Source organism: Chaetodon trifascialis, chromosome 12 (assembly GCF_039877785.1).
Source record: "Chaetodon trifascialis isolate fChaTrf1 chromosome 12, fChaTrf1.hap1, whole genome shotgun sequence".
Classification (NCBI taxonomy): Eukaryota; Metazoa; Chordata; class Actinopteri; order Chaetodontiformes; family Chaetodontidae; genus Chaetodon; species Chaetodon trifascialis.
This window is the reverse complement of record NC_092067.1, coordinates 20,765,076-20,783,565: the sequence shown is the minus strand read 5'-3', so window position 1 is coordinate 20,783,565 and position 18,490 is coordinate 20,765,076. Positions and strand designations below refer to the sequence as shown.

The following is an 18,490-nucleotide window of genomic DNA, read 5'->3' as shown; positions in this document are numbered from 1 at the left end:
AGTAATATACTAGAGGATGGAACCATCAGGCATATGAGGTCAACCCGCTATATCTATGTGTTGTCTGATTAAAATGGAAACATGGTTAATTGTTAATTAATGGCATTCCTTCATCTGCAGCCGCATTTATTGAAACTCCGTTGTCAAGGCCCAAGCTGAACTGCAAGTCTATTTCACTCACGTTTCTTTCAGTGTCAGAAAAGGTTTTGAAGCCTCATAGGTGAAAATCAGGAAGTTGTACTGCCTCACAAAGACCGAGAGCAGCAACTACAGAAGCAGTGAGGAGGAGAAAAGGGTTTAAAGCTTCCAGGGTGCTCAGACAAATACACATTTCCAAATAACCAACATAATAGCAAAAAAATGCAGATACTACACTCTGCCTTTGATTTATCTTCATGGAAGTCAAGGAGAAAATGCAGTAAAATTGCTTATTGCTTAACGGGTGAGATGTGTGAGAAACCCTGAGCTAAGGCTGGCTGTGGTTATCTGAACAGATAGCTTTCAGTGTTTCTTCAATTATCTTGTTGGGTGTCTGTGGCAGAAATAAGAATGTAGATTATCATGCTAGAGCGCAGTTACTGCAGCTCAAGCCCCAATATAAGGTCAACAAGCATCTGCATAATGTTCTTATCTACATTTAGATAGATAACACTGATTATTTAGCTGTGGTGTATCCCACTAAATGTGAATGAAAACAGTTTTACATGTCAGCCAAACTAGTATTACTCTAGTAATAGCCAAACTAGTAATACTCTCTAATTTCAGGCTGCACAATATATACTACACTATACTATACTTTTTTGTGGAGCTGTAGTCCAGGAAGACACACCTCTACAGTAATCAACATTTGGCATTTGGCACATTTGTCATATAGATAAGCTGGGAGTGTTTTCTAATCGCCACTTTACACACAGACAGGAAAGCAGACGCACACATATTTGCATGCACAGGCACTCACGCGCAAACACGTAGACAAGAGCAACAATGCAGACCACAAAGAGTCAAAGTCTGGGAGACACAGAACGACTACTCAGGCCATAGCTCCTCTCTACCCTTAGCTGTAAAAGAACCATTCATGTTGCCTCTATTCATACACAAATGTTAAAGAGGTTGACCCGGTAGGCGATGCTGTCAGGCCTCTATAGTTGAGAGGCAAAAAGGTTATGTTGTTTATGCATGGTGCACAGGAATAAGGGAGAAGTGGAGGCAGAGGCTAAATCAAAGCTGATCTGATCACAAATTGTTTTTGCTTGTATGAATTATATTAATTGCAGTAACAAAACACTGCATTCGTATTTCCAGAACATTTTTCTGTTTTTTTTTTTTTCATGCAAAACAGCACAACATCAATAGCATAACAACAGTGGCAACTTCTCAAAAATGAGATCAGTCAGTTGTATCATTTCATTAATTTCCTCACAAATTTGGCTCCAGAATCAGTCAGATGAGATCAGAATGAAACAGCATGGCTGCCACAGCACTCTGCAGCAACGTGCTATCGGGTTTGTAAGATCATCATCTGTTTTCCAACAGGACACTGACCCAAATCACACCGCCAGGCTATGTGAGGGCTATTTGACTGGGAAGGAACGCAATGGAGTGCTGCGTCAGATGACCTGGCCTCCACAATCAACAATCACTCGACCTAAACCTGCTGGAAAAGCCTTCCAGGTGTCGCTGATTGCGAGAACACCATTAGTGTGCAAAGCCGTCATGAATGCGAAAGGTTTCTACTTTGAAGAATCTAAAATATAAAAAATATTTTGTTTTGTTTGCACTTTTCTGCTGACTCCATAATTTCATATTATTATATTTCATTCCTTTGATCAACAAGTGCAGAAGATGTGTCCAAGCGAATATAAACCACTGTAGAAACATTAGTGACCCTCCTTGGCAGATCTAAGTGTCTCAGATTAACAGGGTGAGTGTGTTAGAAAAGTTAAATATGAGTACGTATCCCAGGAGACATTAAGGCTTGAAGAAAATCCCCCAAAATCCCCAACAGATAGAGCATAATAAAGCCTCTTGTTCTCCTGCTGTCTGCATCCTATTGTGGTTTCAAGTCTAAAATCTGCTTTTGGTTTCTATTGTTATATCTATTGTCACGTCCCAGTTTTGCTCTGATTGGCCTAATGGGCCGCGGGGGAATAGAACACTTCCTGGTTGAGCAGGGGTGGGTGTTCAGGGTTGCAAGGTTCAACGTCGTTGGAAATGAGTTGATTAATGACGGCCGTCACAACTGAAAACGGGCCATAATGAGGAGGACAAGGAGGAGGAGCGAAGGAGGGGAAGAGGAGGGAAAGGAGGGAGGTGGGAGGAGGAGAGCTGAGATTGGATGATTATTACTTAGCACAGTAAACAGTGAGATGACAGTACAATGAAATGAGGCTTCGGGGTGGAAGGAGAGGAGGCACATAGCTAATTAGCTGTGAACAGAGGTGTGTGAATGAGAGGAGGAGACAGACACACGTAGAGCTGGTTAACACACAAAGACAGGGGCGGCAGAGAGAGTGGCTGCACAAAGTAGTTAAACATCTGTTGCTCTGTGGGACTGCCAGACTGCTCTGCAGGGTCAGCTTCCCAAAATACTCAGGACCCAAATATGTTCTGCCTTTAACACAAAAACACGATGGTTGTAAACTAGTTTAAACCCTTCTCCAAAACGTGTCTTGGAGTGAGTGGAAACCACATTTCTTCTGAGGGTTCACCCAGAAAACGCACATTTCAAACACCTGCCGCTGCTCAGTCATACAGAGATTTCTTCAGCAGACCGCTGATGGAGTGCTCAGTCCTTAGAAACACGTAAGATAAAATAAGACAAGACTTTATTGATCCCTCACTGGGGAAATTTAGTCATAACAGCCTGTAAGTATTATAAAGAGCAAGCACAGTGGCATAAAGAGGTCGAAATAAAAAAAAGTGTTCAGGATACAGAATAGAAAAACAACTATGTATATGTATAGATTATTAAAAAAAAATGTAAATGCCATATAAATCATACTGCCATGAAAAAGTACTATTAGAAAGTATAATTTTATTGAAAGTATGAAAGACCCAATGCCATCATTATTAAAGGAGTAAATCTTATAAGTATAAATGAATAATACTCACAACCCTGATGTAAGCGCCATTTATCATTTTGTAAGCATTTTGTGTGACTTTATTTCTGTCTGTTTTGCCCTCTGAGCTTTATTTTGTCATTCTGTGCAGTGTCCGTGGACTAACAAGAAAGTAAGAGGAAGTGGAATTTTATTGTGAAAAGTTCTGTTTCATGAATAAACGATTGACGGCGAAGCAAGACGGTTGTTTTACTGTTGGCGTTGCCACCGAGCTGACTTGACGCGTAAAACGTCTCATGTCGTCCTTAGATGTGGTTATTAACAAGTTAGAAAAATGTAGACTAAAGATAGCCACTACACCTGATGTTTAAAGTGGCCAGGCGATCTCAATCACTTCTGTGTGTGTAGAAACAATTCATCTTGTAAGCTGTTCATAGAAATCAATATACTAGATGTTCTTTCCAAAGGGGAGAGACTAGTATCAATCAAATGTCTATATATTAGAAATGCCTGATGGTACATAATGATAAAATCAAGCAAGACTTAGACTGTATCTGCACAGCACTGGACTCAGCAGTCAGTGGGCATAGTGTGGTTGTTGGGGCAAGTGAATCAGGTGATGTTAGTCCATTAAAGAAAGCCCAAGAAGAAGAAGAAGAAGAAGAATACTTTTTATTCATGACCTCCTTTCAACGTACTCAAGGACACCTTACACGACTCCAGGCATAACAAGCAGAACCTTGTTGGCATGCTGCATTACAACTATTAATTTTGGCCCTATGTTGGCGCTATAGAGAAAAATTCAGGAGATCACTAAAGTTATTAATCCATCCTGTGCGTGGCCTGTGGGGAATCTGAATGCACAAATGCACCACATTTCAGGGCAATCCACCCCACAGCTGTGTCGACATGTCACTCTGAGATACAAAAATGAACATCATGTTGAGGCTAGAAGTCAGGAGGTTCAGCCTCTGGGGACCTTGAACATCTGCAACCAAATGACCAACACTGCCATCTTTATCTACTGGAAAATTAAATCTAGCAACAGACGGATGACAGATGTAGCGATGGTGGAAGCGGACACAAAAACATACAGGAAAAGCCTAAACACATATTTTTCCTCTCATATTTTTTCATGAGAGTTCAGACATGACTATAAATGTCTGACTGAACGATAACATCTCTTATCTCCATCAGCTGCATCCTTTCTTTTTTTCTTTCTTTCTTTAATCTAGTCCTCATCATTCTGTCCACACCCCTCCATCCTGTCAGAGTGAAGACAGTTCAATTAGCCTCGTGGTTCACGGACACTCCCACCAATCCATGTTTGTGGGGTTTAATCAGATCGGTTGTGTGCATGTGTTTGCGTGCACTGTACGTGTGTGTGTGTGTGAGGGTAAGGGTGAGGTGATGAAGGGAAACCCATAATTCTTTATCACTATCACACCTGACACCACCATATCACCTCTCCTCTCCTGCTTTCTATTCATCCTCTTCTACTCTCGTTGCTCCAGAGCTGCAGGATTCAGATGGAAAACATCTATATTGGTCAAGACAGGATGATGAAATAAAAAGACTGGAGGGAGAAGCTTGCAACTTTGGGAATGAGTTTAAATTACATGTTCCTAGAAGTCATTGTATTGTAGTCTGTGGGGATGTTGCTACAGTCTGCATGTAAGAGAGCATTGAAATGACCTGCAAGGTGATTTATGGCTTCAAAGCAATTTGGATAAAAGAGGCGATAAGCAATATTGGTGACCTCCACAATGACATCTTCACTCCTGGATTGGATTTGAAAGATATTCGACATGCAGGCTGCTTTTGTCTCGTTCAGCCGTGATGTTAGCTGAAAAACTGTCCATGCTGTTTCTGTTTATCTGAAGCATGGATATAAAATATAGAATAGCTGAAATCCCAGAACCAATTTCTGGACACGTTAGCAACAATGAAGGCAATTCTGTCTCCCAAAATGCAGATGAGAAAGTTACATCTGCAGGGAGAGAAAGAGAAAGAATGCGCCAAAAGCAACAACACAGGCTTTCAACTGTGATTTAAAGTTCACAAAGGTGAAAAGGGAAACATTTGCATTTTTCCATAATAACATTATTTTCACCTAATGGAGTGAATATGAAAAGCAAAGCCAGTTCACTGCCACAATACTTTGCACTGTGTGACAAATGCGTCCATGTGCTTGTGCACAACTTGCGTTTGATCGACCGAGTTCTTGTATATAGGAGGGGGCTGTGTTAGAGAGGCTATCCGGGGGTTAACTGGGGGATTAGCTTTGCTTTAATTGGCTGTTTTGACAGGCAGGACTGACAGGCTTAGAGGAGGGGCTGTCACTGCTTGATGTATGTTGTCCAACACTGAAGATGAGATTTCATTTCCCTAATTGATCCCCCCCCCACACACACACACACACACACACACACTCAGCCCTTGCTTTATGCCTGTTCTTATTTTGCTCTGCTTCTTCTGCACATATCTCCTCTGTTTCTGCCCCCTACCCAGGTGTTGTCCAGGTAATGGAAGTCTATAGTGATACGTTTTGAAAGACTGAAGCAATTAGCATCATTAGAGGACATACGAACTTCATGATGAAGAATCATTATTCCCACTGGTTCGTTTAGAGCAGCCTCTGGACCAAACCCCCCCCCCCCCCCCCTCCAAAAAAAAAACAGCTGTTCCATTCCTGAGATAAGTGCCAGGACTTTTAGCCCAGTTTGACTTATCATACCTTTCAAATTGGAATCTCTAGACAAACATGAAAAGGTGATAAGCAGCCTTAAAAAACCTGATTGAGCAAAACACGACAAGTTTGGGCTCTTTTTCTCAGCTTGTTCCTGCCACAACGAGATGTAATGATGGCGAGAAGCGGGGAGTGGAGAGCTGGCATGCTGGGAAGAGATACCAACTCACACACATGCACGCTCAGAGCACAGGCTGCTGAAGTGAACCTGAAGTATCCTGCTCCTGTCTGTAAATGAGCACCTAATGATGTGTGTGCAGCTATTTGCTTATCCATATCAGTTCCACAGCTGCTTCTGTTCACACGTACATGCGCACACACACTCAAACACACGCAGAGCCAATCACTTTTGCTGGTGCAATTATGAACGAGCATAGACTTAGTGGTAGTTTATTATTTTATTTGTTCAAACTGAGTGATGTAAGTGTCCCCGCAGCAAAAACGACCAATTTATTTACCTGTGTTTCTTCTTTTAAAAAGTAGAAAAGTGTAATGCTTTACAAGACGGGATGAATGTACTCCAAGGTTTCTGTTGGTTGATGTGGCCTCCAGAGCTCAGTTGTCTCTCAAACATATTTCAGTGTGGGGACAAAACACTCCAACAGTCTTGAAATGACTATAATTACTTGGGTAATCCCATTCCATCCCAACATTTTCTTAAGAGCGACCATAAGGTGAAAATTTGACTTTTTCCTGTACTTTAGCTTATGCCCGAATAGGTTTGGAAAAGATTCTGATTTGTGTTGAAATACCCAGTATAGTCACTATAAACACAACTGGAAAATGTCCCGACCTTTTGTTAAAAACACACGCTTTTGGCAGTCTTCTTGTTAGCTGTCACACCACCAGCGTCACCTCCACCTCCTGATAAGAAAAACTCAGCTCATGAACATGTACCAGTGATTTGAACTATGTCACTTTAATATCTATTGTAGAGGCATTGATATGATACATATGAAACAAATATAACATACCCTTGGTTTGCAGAAATGCTCATTTCAAACATTTAATTCTGACAGCTGGGCTGCTTATCCACTAGCCTCAGCTGTACTTTGTGTTTAGTACTAATTACCAAATGTCAGCATGCTAACATGCTAAATTAAGATGGTGACCAAGGTAAACATTATACCTACTATGTATAATGTTTACCTTGTCATTGGGTTCCTTGTCTTTGTTAGCATTTTATCATGCTGTGATAGCCATTAGCACAAAGAAACACCATTATACCAAACTAAACTAAAGCGGGTACTCTTCAAATGCATCTAAATAAACAGCGTTTGTCTCAAATTTTTAATGGTACATTCAACTTTCCTTCAGTGTGAGCTGCTCTGAAACTATGTGAGTGGCTTAAAAGTTGATTAATCATAGGTAAAGTTGCCATTATTTATCAGCTTTCTTTTATTTTGGTAAACAACGAAAATGTGCAACAAACATTTTGAAACATTTCAATTTGATAGAACAATCATCATTCTAACATCTTTGTTAGTAGTAAACCTTTGGCCACAGTCAGCTTGAATATATATATAAAGAGAGAGAATATGATCACTCCTTGCTTCACCATGTTCAGCTATCCACAGATGGTGCAGCAGAAGCCCTTTTCCCCTTCACCCTTATCTCCCCTCCTCCCTCCATTCTTGCCTATTGACGTGATAATGGCTACAAACTGATGAAGCCATTGAGTGTGCCGGTGACATGAGGTGAGCGGGGACACAAACTCTCCACCACCCAGTGACACTCATTAATCAGACCTCTTCCAGCCCTCGTCCCTCCCTCCAGACTGCCTGACACACTGCCAGCAGCAGTAATGTAACACTCAGCGTGTCTGTCCCCTTCTGCTGGGGTCCATCCCTGTCTGACTTTAATTCTACCTCATTTCTGTGTCTATATGTGAACATCAGTCACCACAGTGCAGAGTCATTATAAAGAGAGTGTAATTGAAAAATGATGCTCCCAGAAAACTCAAATAGCTTGACAATGTATTTTTGTTCTTAGAAGACAAAAATCTAATAACATTGCTAATCAACCATTTGGAGAGATGACCTGCAAGATGTTACGCTCACTTTCTGTTCCACTTGGTTTCATTAACATGGTGCAAAGTAAATAAAGCCAGTAACGGAGAAGAACACAGACATGACCTCCAAAACTAGGCTCCTGCACAGAAGGTGCACAAAATGAATTTGCCCCAAATGACAGATAGTCTGGTTCCGGTCTCAAGGGGTGGTTTCATTTAAATCACAGCATAGATTTATGCCAAAGTAAATCAGCAGGCTGGTGGCAAAATTGTTGACATCTATATCCTAAACTCCTTCACTCAATAATGAAATCAGCCTTGACGCCGTGACAGCTCAATACAGTCAATGCGGTTAACTAACTTCCAGCACACGACCTGCAGGACGTGTTTGTAACGTATCACCGAGTAGATGGTTCGAGAGCCCAGTCACAGAAATGCTGCATGCCCCTGGAGGCAGACAATATGCTAATTAAATTACGACAGAAGAGCCACAATGTGGCAATACCTCATGGTCCAATATTTTATGTAGAAAGGAGGTTACTTATGAAGATTTCATCTCTGATAATATGGCACATTAAATTAATGGCAGAAATAAAAAAGAAAGGTTGGGAGAAGGAGAAAGGTGGGAGGGAGGGTTTCTGTGTTGAATTTAGAGATTCATTAGTTCACACTGAACTTTGATCTTATTGACTCTAGACCGCAGTAAATTCAGGACTGGGAAAAACCCATGGTAATCATCCAGGGGCATAAAAACTGCAGCTTCCTGCCTTTAATATTATTTGGTCTATTTTGGGTCTCCTCCACAGTGCAGACTGTCAGTCAGGATTAACTTAATTCCAGCTGTGCGTTTACACGTTTGCATTATGGAGGTGACAATTATGCCCAGCCAGCTGGAGAGGCCTTCTTTAAGCAGTAGTCCATGTTTTTGGAAGAAAATCAAAGGAGTGGGACATGTGACTGACTTCATCTAATATATGCATTGTTTATTCATGAACCTTTTGAGAAGATCTCAAGTCAACATCAAATCAAGATCTTAACAGTTTTGTTAGTGTCTTGACTTAAAGGACCTCTGGGTCTGGAATTACCTCTTTCAGACCACCTCTGACAATCAGTGCTTCTAAAGGGAAGCTGTGGCTCCACAAGCTGAGTTTGACTGACCCCTAGTGTCCAGTGGCAGTGCCAGCTATGTCAGGCTTATTTGAATATGGGAGCAAAAAGTGTTAAAAGGACAAAGTCACAAGACCTGACCTTGAATATTCAATGAAGGAAACATCTCAGCATATAAGAGACTGTTTACAATTATATCACTAAGGATTGAAATATTGATTCTGACTATTTAAAATAATGCAAAATATCCATACCAGACAATGTAAACTGTGATTAAGGAAGTTTGACTTTAAGTAAAAAGTATAATTTTTGCTGTCTGTATTATTGAGAGTACAAACTGTGTGCAGAGCATAAAGTGTTCATCACAGAGCTTTGGTAACCTCTGTGTGTGAGCATCAACTGAGCTGACTTCAGCCAGCTGTTAAGGCGGCATCAAAGAGACCATGACAACAATCAGCCCAATCAGCTAAACCTTGAAGAAATCTATGGCCCAGAGTTGCAGGAAAACAGCACATCATCGTCCAGGTCACCGTTTATCTTGACTGCGCCATCAGGTGAGCACTGTCGCAGCATCAAGGGGCTTTTCAAAGACAGCTTTTATCCCCAGGCAGCGACTTATCATCAGCCAGGGACGAGCAGCCACAGCGGTTTATTTTCTGTTCATTCATGACCGCTTTCATTTATTTTGCTCATGTTTTTTGGCATTTCGCTGCTTTTTGATTGTGTTTTTTTTGTCATTTAGTACTGCACTCTGCTCATCAGTGGTAGTATGGTGTGTATTCTGTGTATGCAGTATAGTGTTCAGCTACGAGTACTGGAGTCATTTAATGTTTTCCTTCCTTTCTTTTGACACACCACAGCATCTTTAAAAAATAATTGACCAAAACTGTGATAAGGCAAGGTGAACCTGTAAATAAAATCACTGTAGATGGTGGTTAATTGCAGTGGTTTTGGTATCAAAAGGATACTGAGAGCTATACAACTTTTCCAAAAATGAGCTTAGATTTCCTGTGGTACCAAAATCCCATTACGCCCACTGAGTGACCCAATTTTCTTTAATTATATCATCAGATCATTGAACATTGATGATAATTTCTGGGTAGACTGTAGTCAACTCAGCAGGAGCCAGCATATTTTTTGAAAGTGAATTTCATACCTGCAGTGAGCTTACATTTTTTTTCTTTATTGCCTTTATTGCCAGCAGCACTGCTGGCCCACTGCAGCTGATAAGATTTTAGACAGGAACTGAATTCCCCTGAGGAGAGTTCTCACACTGCAGTTGTTTGCAGGCTCTCCATCTGTCTGGTCACTGTGAAACATGCGAGGGGCTCTGCATGGCAACTGAGGCATGGGTTTAGAAAATGATACTGACTTTAAACAATGTTCCTTTATTCAGCAAAACATTTGAACAAAGTTATGGATGTATGGCGATACAAAAATAAGATTCTAATCAGAATTTACTCTATACCAGCTCAATGCAGTTTACAGATGGTTAATATGTAGTCTTAAATTTAAGGACAACTATGCTTAAGGAAAGACAATATGTTTGACAAGATATACTGTATATCACAATAAATTTAGCTAAGTCGGTATTGTGTCCTTTCTCTAATGCAAAACTTTTGTCCACAGGAATTGCAAAATGGAAAACCTGTAACACTTCTGTAGTTTATAAAGTTTAAAGTCATAAGCACAGAAAGAAAATCTTCTAAGTCATCTTCTACTAAGGAACACTTACAAGGTTATAGTTGCACGTAATGTTTTTTAAATGCTTGATCATGAATTTATTACATTTCATATGTAAGTAAAAAGCCATGGCCAGGGACAAGTTTTCTATTTATATCTTGCTCCTGCGTTGTCTTTTTTTAAATGTAATGTCATCTAAAATCCACGGGATGTCGCCAAACACTACCCAATCTCAAAGCAAACTCTGATCTTGCCTCCCGTTCGCGTCCACTGTGAGAGATGGCACATGTTCACCTTTCAGTACAACATGTTAATGTCACTATATCTCAAATCAGAGCTGAATAAATCACATTTGATCAATGTCCCTTGTAATTGGGGATAATATTAGACAAATAAACCTTTTTACTTTGCTGAGGATCTTTTGGTACAAGGACCTCGTATCTCCACAAACTGCTTTGTTGATGCACATCTGCATCACTGTTTGAATATCACAGGCTTTTCAGGAGATGGGATTGTGTGCTGTACAATTCCTTTGCACTCCCACTGAGTGTTGGGTATCCACTGGGAGGGCTGGGGCCCCTCCTTCCTTTCCCAGCCTGCAGAGTGGTGGGAACTGGGTACTGGGCAGCCCAAAATGGTATGCTATTTTTACCACTCTGTGCTCAATCTGAGGGCTGCTCCCTGGAGACCTGTTGCCGACAGCTCTCCCCAAGCCGCGGAATTTAACCCTAGGACAGCTCTCCCCAGAGGTGATGGAAAACATCTGGCCAGCTGCTTGACTATGAGGCCTGGTTGTCCATCCTCAGTGCTACGAGACTTTTCAGCCCTGTGATACTGCCAATTTCCTCAGAAGAATGTAACTTTTAATAATCAGATGGTTCATTTCGAGTGTTGCCTTCATACTGAGGGTTACATGAAAAGTGTTCAAAAGGAGCTCAGAAAAAACACTGTGCATCCTTCTTTCAGTAGTGATTTAGGGTCAGAGGTGTAATTCATGGATAGGTGTGGATGACTCCCAGAAAAAGTAGCTTCACTGGAATAAATTAACACAAGAACAAAAAAAACAAACAAAAAAAATCATCACAGAACTCCAGAACAACATTACTGATTTTTATTTAATTTAAAAAAGATTACTTGTAAATGTTACACTGAGTTCTACTGAAACATTTCCACCGTCTGTCTCTCAGCACAGGTTAACATTAGGCACACAAGAATGCAGACATCATTTTGCAGTTTTAGCCATTGTTCAAATACAAAACAGACAAGAGAGAGAGGGGGGAGGAACAAGTCTCCGTGGCAAATCTGCACTGAAACTGTGCACTGCCGAAGGAGAGAATACATCAAAAGTGGCGTTCAGCTCGATCGAATCTGGTGCGAGGGACAGCAACGACTGATTCCTCAAGTCCCTGTGTCATGTGTGACATTAAAAATACAAAAACGACTTACAAACCAAGGTACCCTGGACTGCAAAACACGACTAAACCAACTTTGGCTGTGTTATTCCCTCACAGTCACCAGAGAAACATCTGGTGAACTTAGAAATCATAGTACAAAACCCACTACCAGTACATCCAAAGGTTATTATTATCGTCAACATACCTGAAAATATAACACTCTGCTGCTTCCTTAAAAATCAAATTTGGCTTTTGTCTAAATATGTGTACCAAATGTCTAAATGAGTGAACTCGAACGTTGTAAAGGCTGTAACTGGCCCATTTCTGCAAATGCCTCAAGAATCTATGGTCATGTGTGCTTAATATTTGGTCTTTCCCCTGGAAAAGTACACATTAGGTCAGAGTGGGTCAAGCACTACAATAACTCAAGCTGCAGTGGCAAGAAACAGCTATTTCACAAACACAGCAATTAAAATTCAGATAGTAAAGACGCCCTTTATCATGCCAGGGCGAAAGCTTACAGAGCCTACGTACAGCTTATGGTACAGTGAGGGCGACTGCTATGGGTTCTCATCACGGTTTTGTTGCAAGGAGAACAACTGAGACAAAGCATTTCATTTATTGCACACACACAAAAAAAGATCAAGATCGAGGGTTTTCGCATAATCTGGTGAAGACCTCGTGGAAGGTGCGAGTAGCTTCGCTTCTCCTGGCTGGTTCCTCCTCCTTCCACTGGAATGCCTGTTCTGCCTTTGTTGGTGTCTTTAACTCAAGTCCCTCCCAAAGCAGGAGGGTCCTCTTCTGATTCATACGTGACATTCTTTGAGTTAAGGATATGAATTCGGTTTACAAGAACTCTTTGCAGATTAAATAAAAAGTTCGGGAAAGATCACAAATTGTACTGTGCTTGGAGAAGAAATGGAAGTTGATCACATGTACAGTCGAGAATTACACAAAATCGCCACCACAGGTTGTCCCTTATTCAAAGATGTTTGGCAATGATATTGTCAATAACAGCAATCGATCAGGGTCAATCACCTACATGGTTTTTCTATGTATTTGTACACTGACATGTGACAAGTCATGGGACCTGTTCAATGGCACGTAGGAATTACAGATACAAAAATGCTTTTACAATTATCTAGCAAATTACGTTTGACTTCTCAAACTGCCCACTCTTCTTCTCGGAGAAAATATATATATATTTATATAGAAAATGATACAACATACAATCAAATTCACTTTTAGGTCATCCTCTTTTGGTTACACGGAGGTGAAAACAAGTGCAGTTCTTCAGAGAAGCTAAATCTGACAGGCCAAGCCCAAAAGTTCCCGGGTCATCTCAAGCTTTAAGCCGGAGCTGCTTAAAAAATGGATGAGTCAAGGCCAGTTGAGGCTAACGCTTGTCACAAAGTTCTCATAATGACATTTTCTCTGAAGACTAATTCAACACACAGGCAGAACAATCATCATCAACGTCACCGCTGGTATAACAGAAGTCTCGTGCCTCACCAACTTGTTTTTTCATCCAACTCTTTACCCCAGTTTTACAAAACACCAGTGAAACATTTCACCAAATTTCTGTGGCATGCAACCCAGATGAGGGCTTTCTTTGCCGAAAAAAGTGGCATGTGATTACAGCTATGGTGGTGCCAGAGTAAATCTGATAAGAAGAGACTGAAGGAAAAAACAACAACACGACAAGCCAAATAACTGCACTCTCATTTTTTGGGCTCAGGGTGGGCTCTGGGGTGATGGTTCTTGAGACGAGAGGTTACGGAGTGGGTGGTGGTTCGGTGCTTCAATCGCCCCCAATGTGAGCCTTCGGGAGCAGCGCTGGAGAAGTGGCGAGGGAGCTGCTCTATGCCGTTGTGGGCACCGACACCTCCAGCAGCCGGTTGTTCTTGCGCTTGCAGGACACGCTGTTGCCATTCTTGGGGGCTACCTGGATGAATTTCACGCACACTTTGTCGTGCTTGAACTGCACCAGAAACCTGTCACACACACACACACACACACACACACACACACACACACACACACACACACACACACACACAGAAGCCTCATTAAACTTCATCCAGGCGGACGACGGGTCGCATCCTTTCAGATCTGACTGATCATTCTCTCTTACTCGTCTGAGATGTCGACGTTTATCTGCTCCCTGTCTGCAGCCGTTGGCCCGCTGCGGTGGAGTTTGGTGATGATCTCAATGAGGTGATCGCTGCTGAGTAAGAAGTCTCCTTTGATGGCTGAGGCCGACCCCTAAAGCAAAACAACACGATGGAAATTTGCATGTAAAAACTCAAGGTCGGTCCAATGAAATCACATTGATGTTGACTGAACAATTACTTTCATAATTTTTCATTCATTTGCTCATGTACCTCCTTCTTGGTTTGTCATTTTGTGTTTGAATAAGTCTTGTAAACTGTTAATTAGTTGTGTTTCTGACTGATATTCAATAGAAAAACATCATCTCGTTTCAGTTCATCATCCATACATACTTAAATGCAAGTGCACAATTTAGCACCATTTAACAACTTTAGTGTCTCAGCAGGCCTTAAAAGGAATAGTTCGACATCTTGGCTCCCTTGCTGAGAATTAGATGAGAAGATCAATACCACTCCTATGTCTGCAATAAATGTGGATCAAACCAACCAGACTGGAACTGAATCATAATGGCATTAAAACTACACAACAATGCTCTTCTCACAAGCCCGGGCGTCCCTCACCTCTTTGAGCTTGAGAGCAAAGAAGCCGTCGTTCTTCGTGCTGACGGACACGCTGGCGAGGTCGAGCAGGGGAACGCTGGCCTTCACCTGGCCCGTCTTCTGGTCGGCCAGGACCACGTTCTTCTTAGTCAGCAGGAAGATTCGAGCTGTGCCCTGCAAACCAAACCAGAACAGTCTGTTTAATACTGTGCAACAACCCCAAATCCAAAAAAGCTGGGACGCGGCATAAAACATAAATAAAACAGAATGTGATCATTTTCAACACGTTTCAAACAAGTCGGGACAGGAGCAGTGAAAGACTGGGAAAGTTCTAGACTTGTTTGACAGGTGTAACAGGTGATAGTATCATGATTGGGTATGACAGGGGCGTCTGTGAAAGGCTTAGTTGTTCACAAGTAAGCAGCGAGGTTCACCACTTTGTGACCACATGATCGCATAAAGGACATTACCACATGGGCTCAGAACACTTTGTGAAACTGTCGGTAAACACAGTTTGTTTGCAGATGACTGCGTTCTAGGCTTATTTACGTTTTACCCAGTGTTTCAATTCTTTTGGAATTGGGGTTGTAGATGTCAACATTGTGCCAAAAGTGAACAGACAGACCAAGATGAGGTTTTTAAGTGCGTTCTTTTATCACGTCTCCCTGGTCTTTGAAACTGGGACAGGGTTAAGAGAAGAACATAATACACCTGTCCATACGTGTCCGCTGGAACAAAAATAATGCCGGCTGTTAAGGTGTCAAAAAGCATCAGACTGCCGCACAGCTGGTTCAAACACCAAACAACAACATCAAAACAATTTAATAGTATTGTGCTCCACTAGGCCAGTGTGGAAAAGTGGAGCAACACTCCGAAAAGCAGGTCACTCTGCAACATTTTGGACTTTTCAGCTCTTACAAGCTGACTGGGTTGTAAATACTGGAGTGTGAGTGATCTTTCTTACCTTGCCGTTGGCCCTGTTGATCTTGTTGACCACGTCGGCCAGCAGCACCTTCTCCTCCACAGCGCTGTTCAGTTTCTGATATTTGGGGTTCTTTCTGATCTCCAGGTAGTCTCCTTTGAAGGGCTTGCTCACGCTGAGACAGAAACATTCATAATACATGCCGCATAAGAGGTCTGATGCTTTGGGTTTCCCATGAAATTAAGAGATTCACTAATCTACTCATTTATGCAACAGCGGGTCACTAGATATTACTTTCATATACCCACACCATGAAATAAAGAGCAGCCTGCTCCAGTTAATTTCAGGTACCTGCTCGGGTAGAGAGCCTTTTTATCCTTGAAGAGTTTACTAGCCTCCAGCTTCTCCTCATAAACAGCCTTCTTCTCCTCTGTGAATTGGCTCCTGTATTTCTTGCACTGAACATACAAACACACAGAACAGCAACAGTTTAAATAAAGGTTTGTGTCGCTAAATGTTCAATATTACACACTGCTCATCATGTACTTTCTATTTTCAGGTCTTAAGCATCTTTTTGCGAGGCATTGCTCATCTCATTCTCTCTATATATTTGATGAATAATCCACAGGATCACTGCCTTGGGTGTTTCTGACTGTTTTGACTGGTTGTCACAGACTGTGGCTCGAATATGAAGATTTTGTTAAATGTAGTTAGATGTTCGACTTGAATGCACAGTATGTAGTTCCTGCCACGTGTGCATTAGACAACATTCACTTTGAGAGCAGAAATCATGAAGTGAGAGAAGAATTAAATATGGATGAATGGGATATTTGTGACCCACCCTCCAGAGATGGAAGATTCTCTGCAGCTCTTTGTGGACTCCATCCAGAAAGCGGTAAGGCCTGGCAGGCCAGCTCTTGTCAATAGGAGACATGGGGGGCATGTTGCGCTTCAGGTCCAGGAAGTATTTTTGTATCTGGACAAACGGACATAAATGAGAGCTGTATGGCAAGAGAATGCAGCCTGAATGGCATTCAAGCAAATATTTGATGAAAAACAACAAAAAAATACCCTTCATGCATTTGCTCATACAAAGAATTCAAGTAAATATTCCAGTCTGACTTACAATTCTCTGGATGGTGAAGTCATAGATCTTCTTGCCGGCATTTGCTCTGAAGAATTTTCTGTACTCTCTGCGGACCTTTACAGCAAAATAATTAAAAAATAAGCGGTGATAAATAAACTTTCAATCATCTATGGCTGCCCATTAGTTCAATGTGAAGCAGGGAAGAAAATGAACACACTGACAGGAGAGTGACAGCATACACAAACTGGAGTAACAGACGTTTGGTTAGTCACAAACAGTGAACACCTGCAACAGACAAAGTAACCTCCAAGCTGCTGGACTTGATTAAAATGACAAAGATTATCGAATTAATTACTGAAAAAGTCAATGATGGTTATGACAAATGACCTTCACACTGACATCAATTGCACAAATTGAGTGGTGAACAGGTGCGCTGTGCATTGTGCGGTGCAGGATGGGTCAATTAACACGATGAAGAGATTAACACGGCTGCAAATGACCAGTGTGATGAGTTATTCTTCAAAAACCAGACAGACACACAACATGTAATCACCAGAAACGAGGACACAAACGCACGCACACACACTTTACACACCTAAAGACAAAGAAATGAACAAATGCTGTTGGATACACAAAACAGTGCTGCATTATCTGGGGTTAGTTGCACAGATGCAGAGGAAGCAGACAGAGGAGAGTGTTGAGAAAAGAACGGGTCAGTCTCTGCCGTGTCAGTCACATTTAAATCTTTAGCATTAAAAGAACAAAATGTCTAAACTGTCAACTGTCTAAAGAATGATCTAAAATTAAAATCTGTATCTTAAACTGAGGAATTACAAAAGTAAGTTTAAAGCTGCAGTAGGTAACTTGTATAAAAGTAATTTTTTGTCATACTTGCTGAAACTGTCCCTATGCCCAGACAGCAGTACATAAAACATGTAATGAAAAGCAAAAAAAACGGCTCCACTGATCCTACCTACTGCTCCTACTGCAATTTGCAAGAATCCACCGCGCCTGACACAAAACAACCAATCAGAGCCAGAGGAGCGTCTGAGGGAGTGTCTAACATCTGTCAATCACCATTCACACACGCTGCGAGCCGCCCCCTCCCTCCACCGGCTGCTGCTCAGTCAAACAGCTCTGTGAGCGGCGTCGGCAGGCTAGTGAAAGCTATGGCGGAGCAACAGCCACCCGCAAAGGAGAAACTGCCCATACCGCCGCTGCCAACAACAGCACATACGGCTAAGACAACAAATAACCATAAAGCTAATATGGTGATTGTAACAGTAACGCTCCGCAGTGTGTACGGTGTGTTAGCGACTGAGATGTAGCGGCTGGGCAGAGTTAGCTTGTTTCTGATGCTAAGGCTAATGTTACTGGTTGTCACGGCAGCTGCGCAGACGCCGCAGGGAGGAGGGGCTTGGAGGCAGGGCATGAGTGCAGCGGAGAGGGAGGGGGAGTGACGTGGAACTTGTGTTGGTTCAAATTTTCAGGCTAAGTCTGCTCTCTTCTCCATCTTCCCTACCGCAGCTTTAACCTTAAATTTTTTTTTGTTTGACATATCTTTGCATATTCCTTCCTAGTTCTGATGAAAGCTGTCGGCTGTGAGGGCCTTTAACCAGGTAACCAGGGCCTGGTTTCATTGCTTCAAACACCTAAAATTAAATTTCATTCACCTCCACTGCACTGGAGTGGAGGCAGAACCCCTGCAAATAAAACATGCATTGGTAGAAACCGCTGGGCTAAACTGGGAAGATGTTGTCTTTTATT

At 41.8% G+C, this 18,490-nt stretch overlaps 1 protein-coding gene across 1 annotated transcript in view; it reads right to left on the bottom strand.

Annotated features, from left to right (window-relative positions):
* Positions 1–11,709: 11,709 nt before the first annotated feature.
* Positions 11,710–18,490, bottom strand: part of myo1b (myosin IB) — a 59,386-nt gene continuing 52,605 nt past the window's right edge. The window contains exons 26-32 of the mRNA XM_070975314.1: positions 16,763–16,837; positions 16,478–16,612; positions 15,988–16,094; positions 15,679–15,811; positions 14,736–14,888; positions 14,138–14,268; positions 11,710–13,997 (exon numbers count right to left, since the gene is read on the bottom strand). Coding sequence (XP_070831415.1) covers positions 13,865–13,997; positions 14,138–14,268; positions 14,736–14,888; positions 15,679–15,811; positions 15,988–16,094; positions 16,478–16,612; positions 16,763–16,837 — 867 coding nt within the window. The 3' untranslated portion in view covers positions 11,710–13,864. The remainder of the gene's footprint in view (positions 13,998–14,137; positions 14,269–14,735; positions 14,889–15,678; positions 15,812–15,987; positions 16,095–16,477; positions 16,613–16,762; positions 16,838–18,490) is intronic.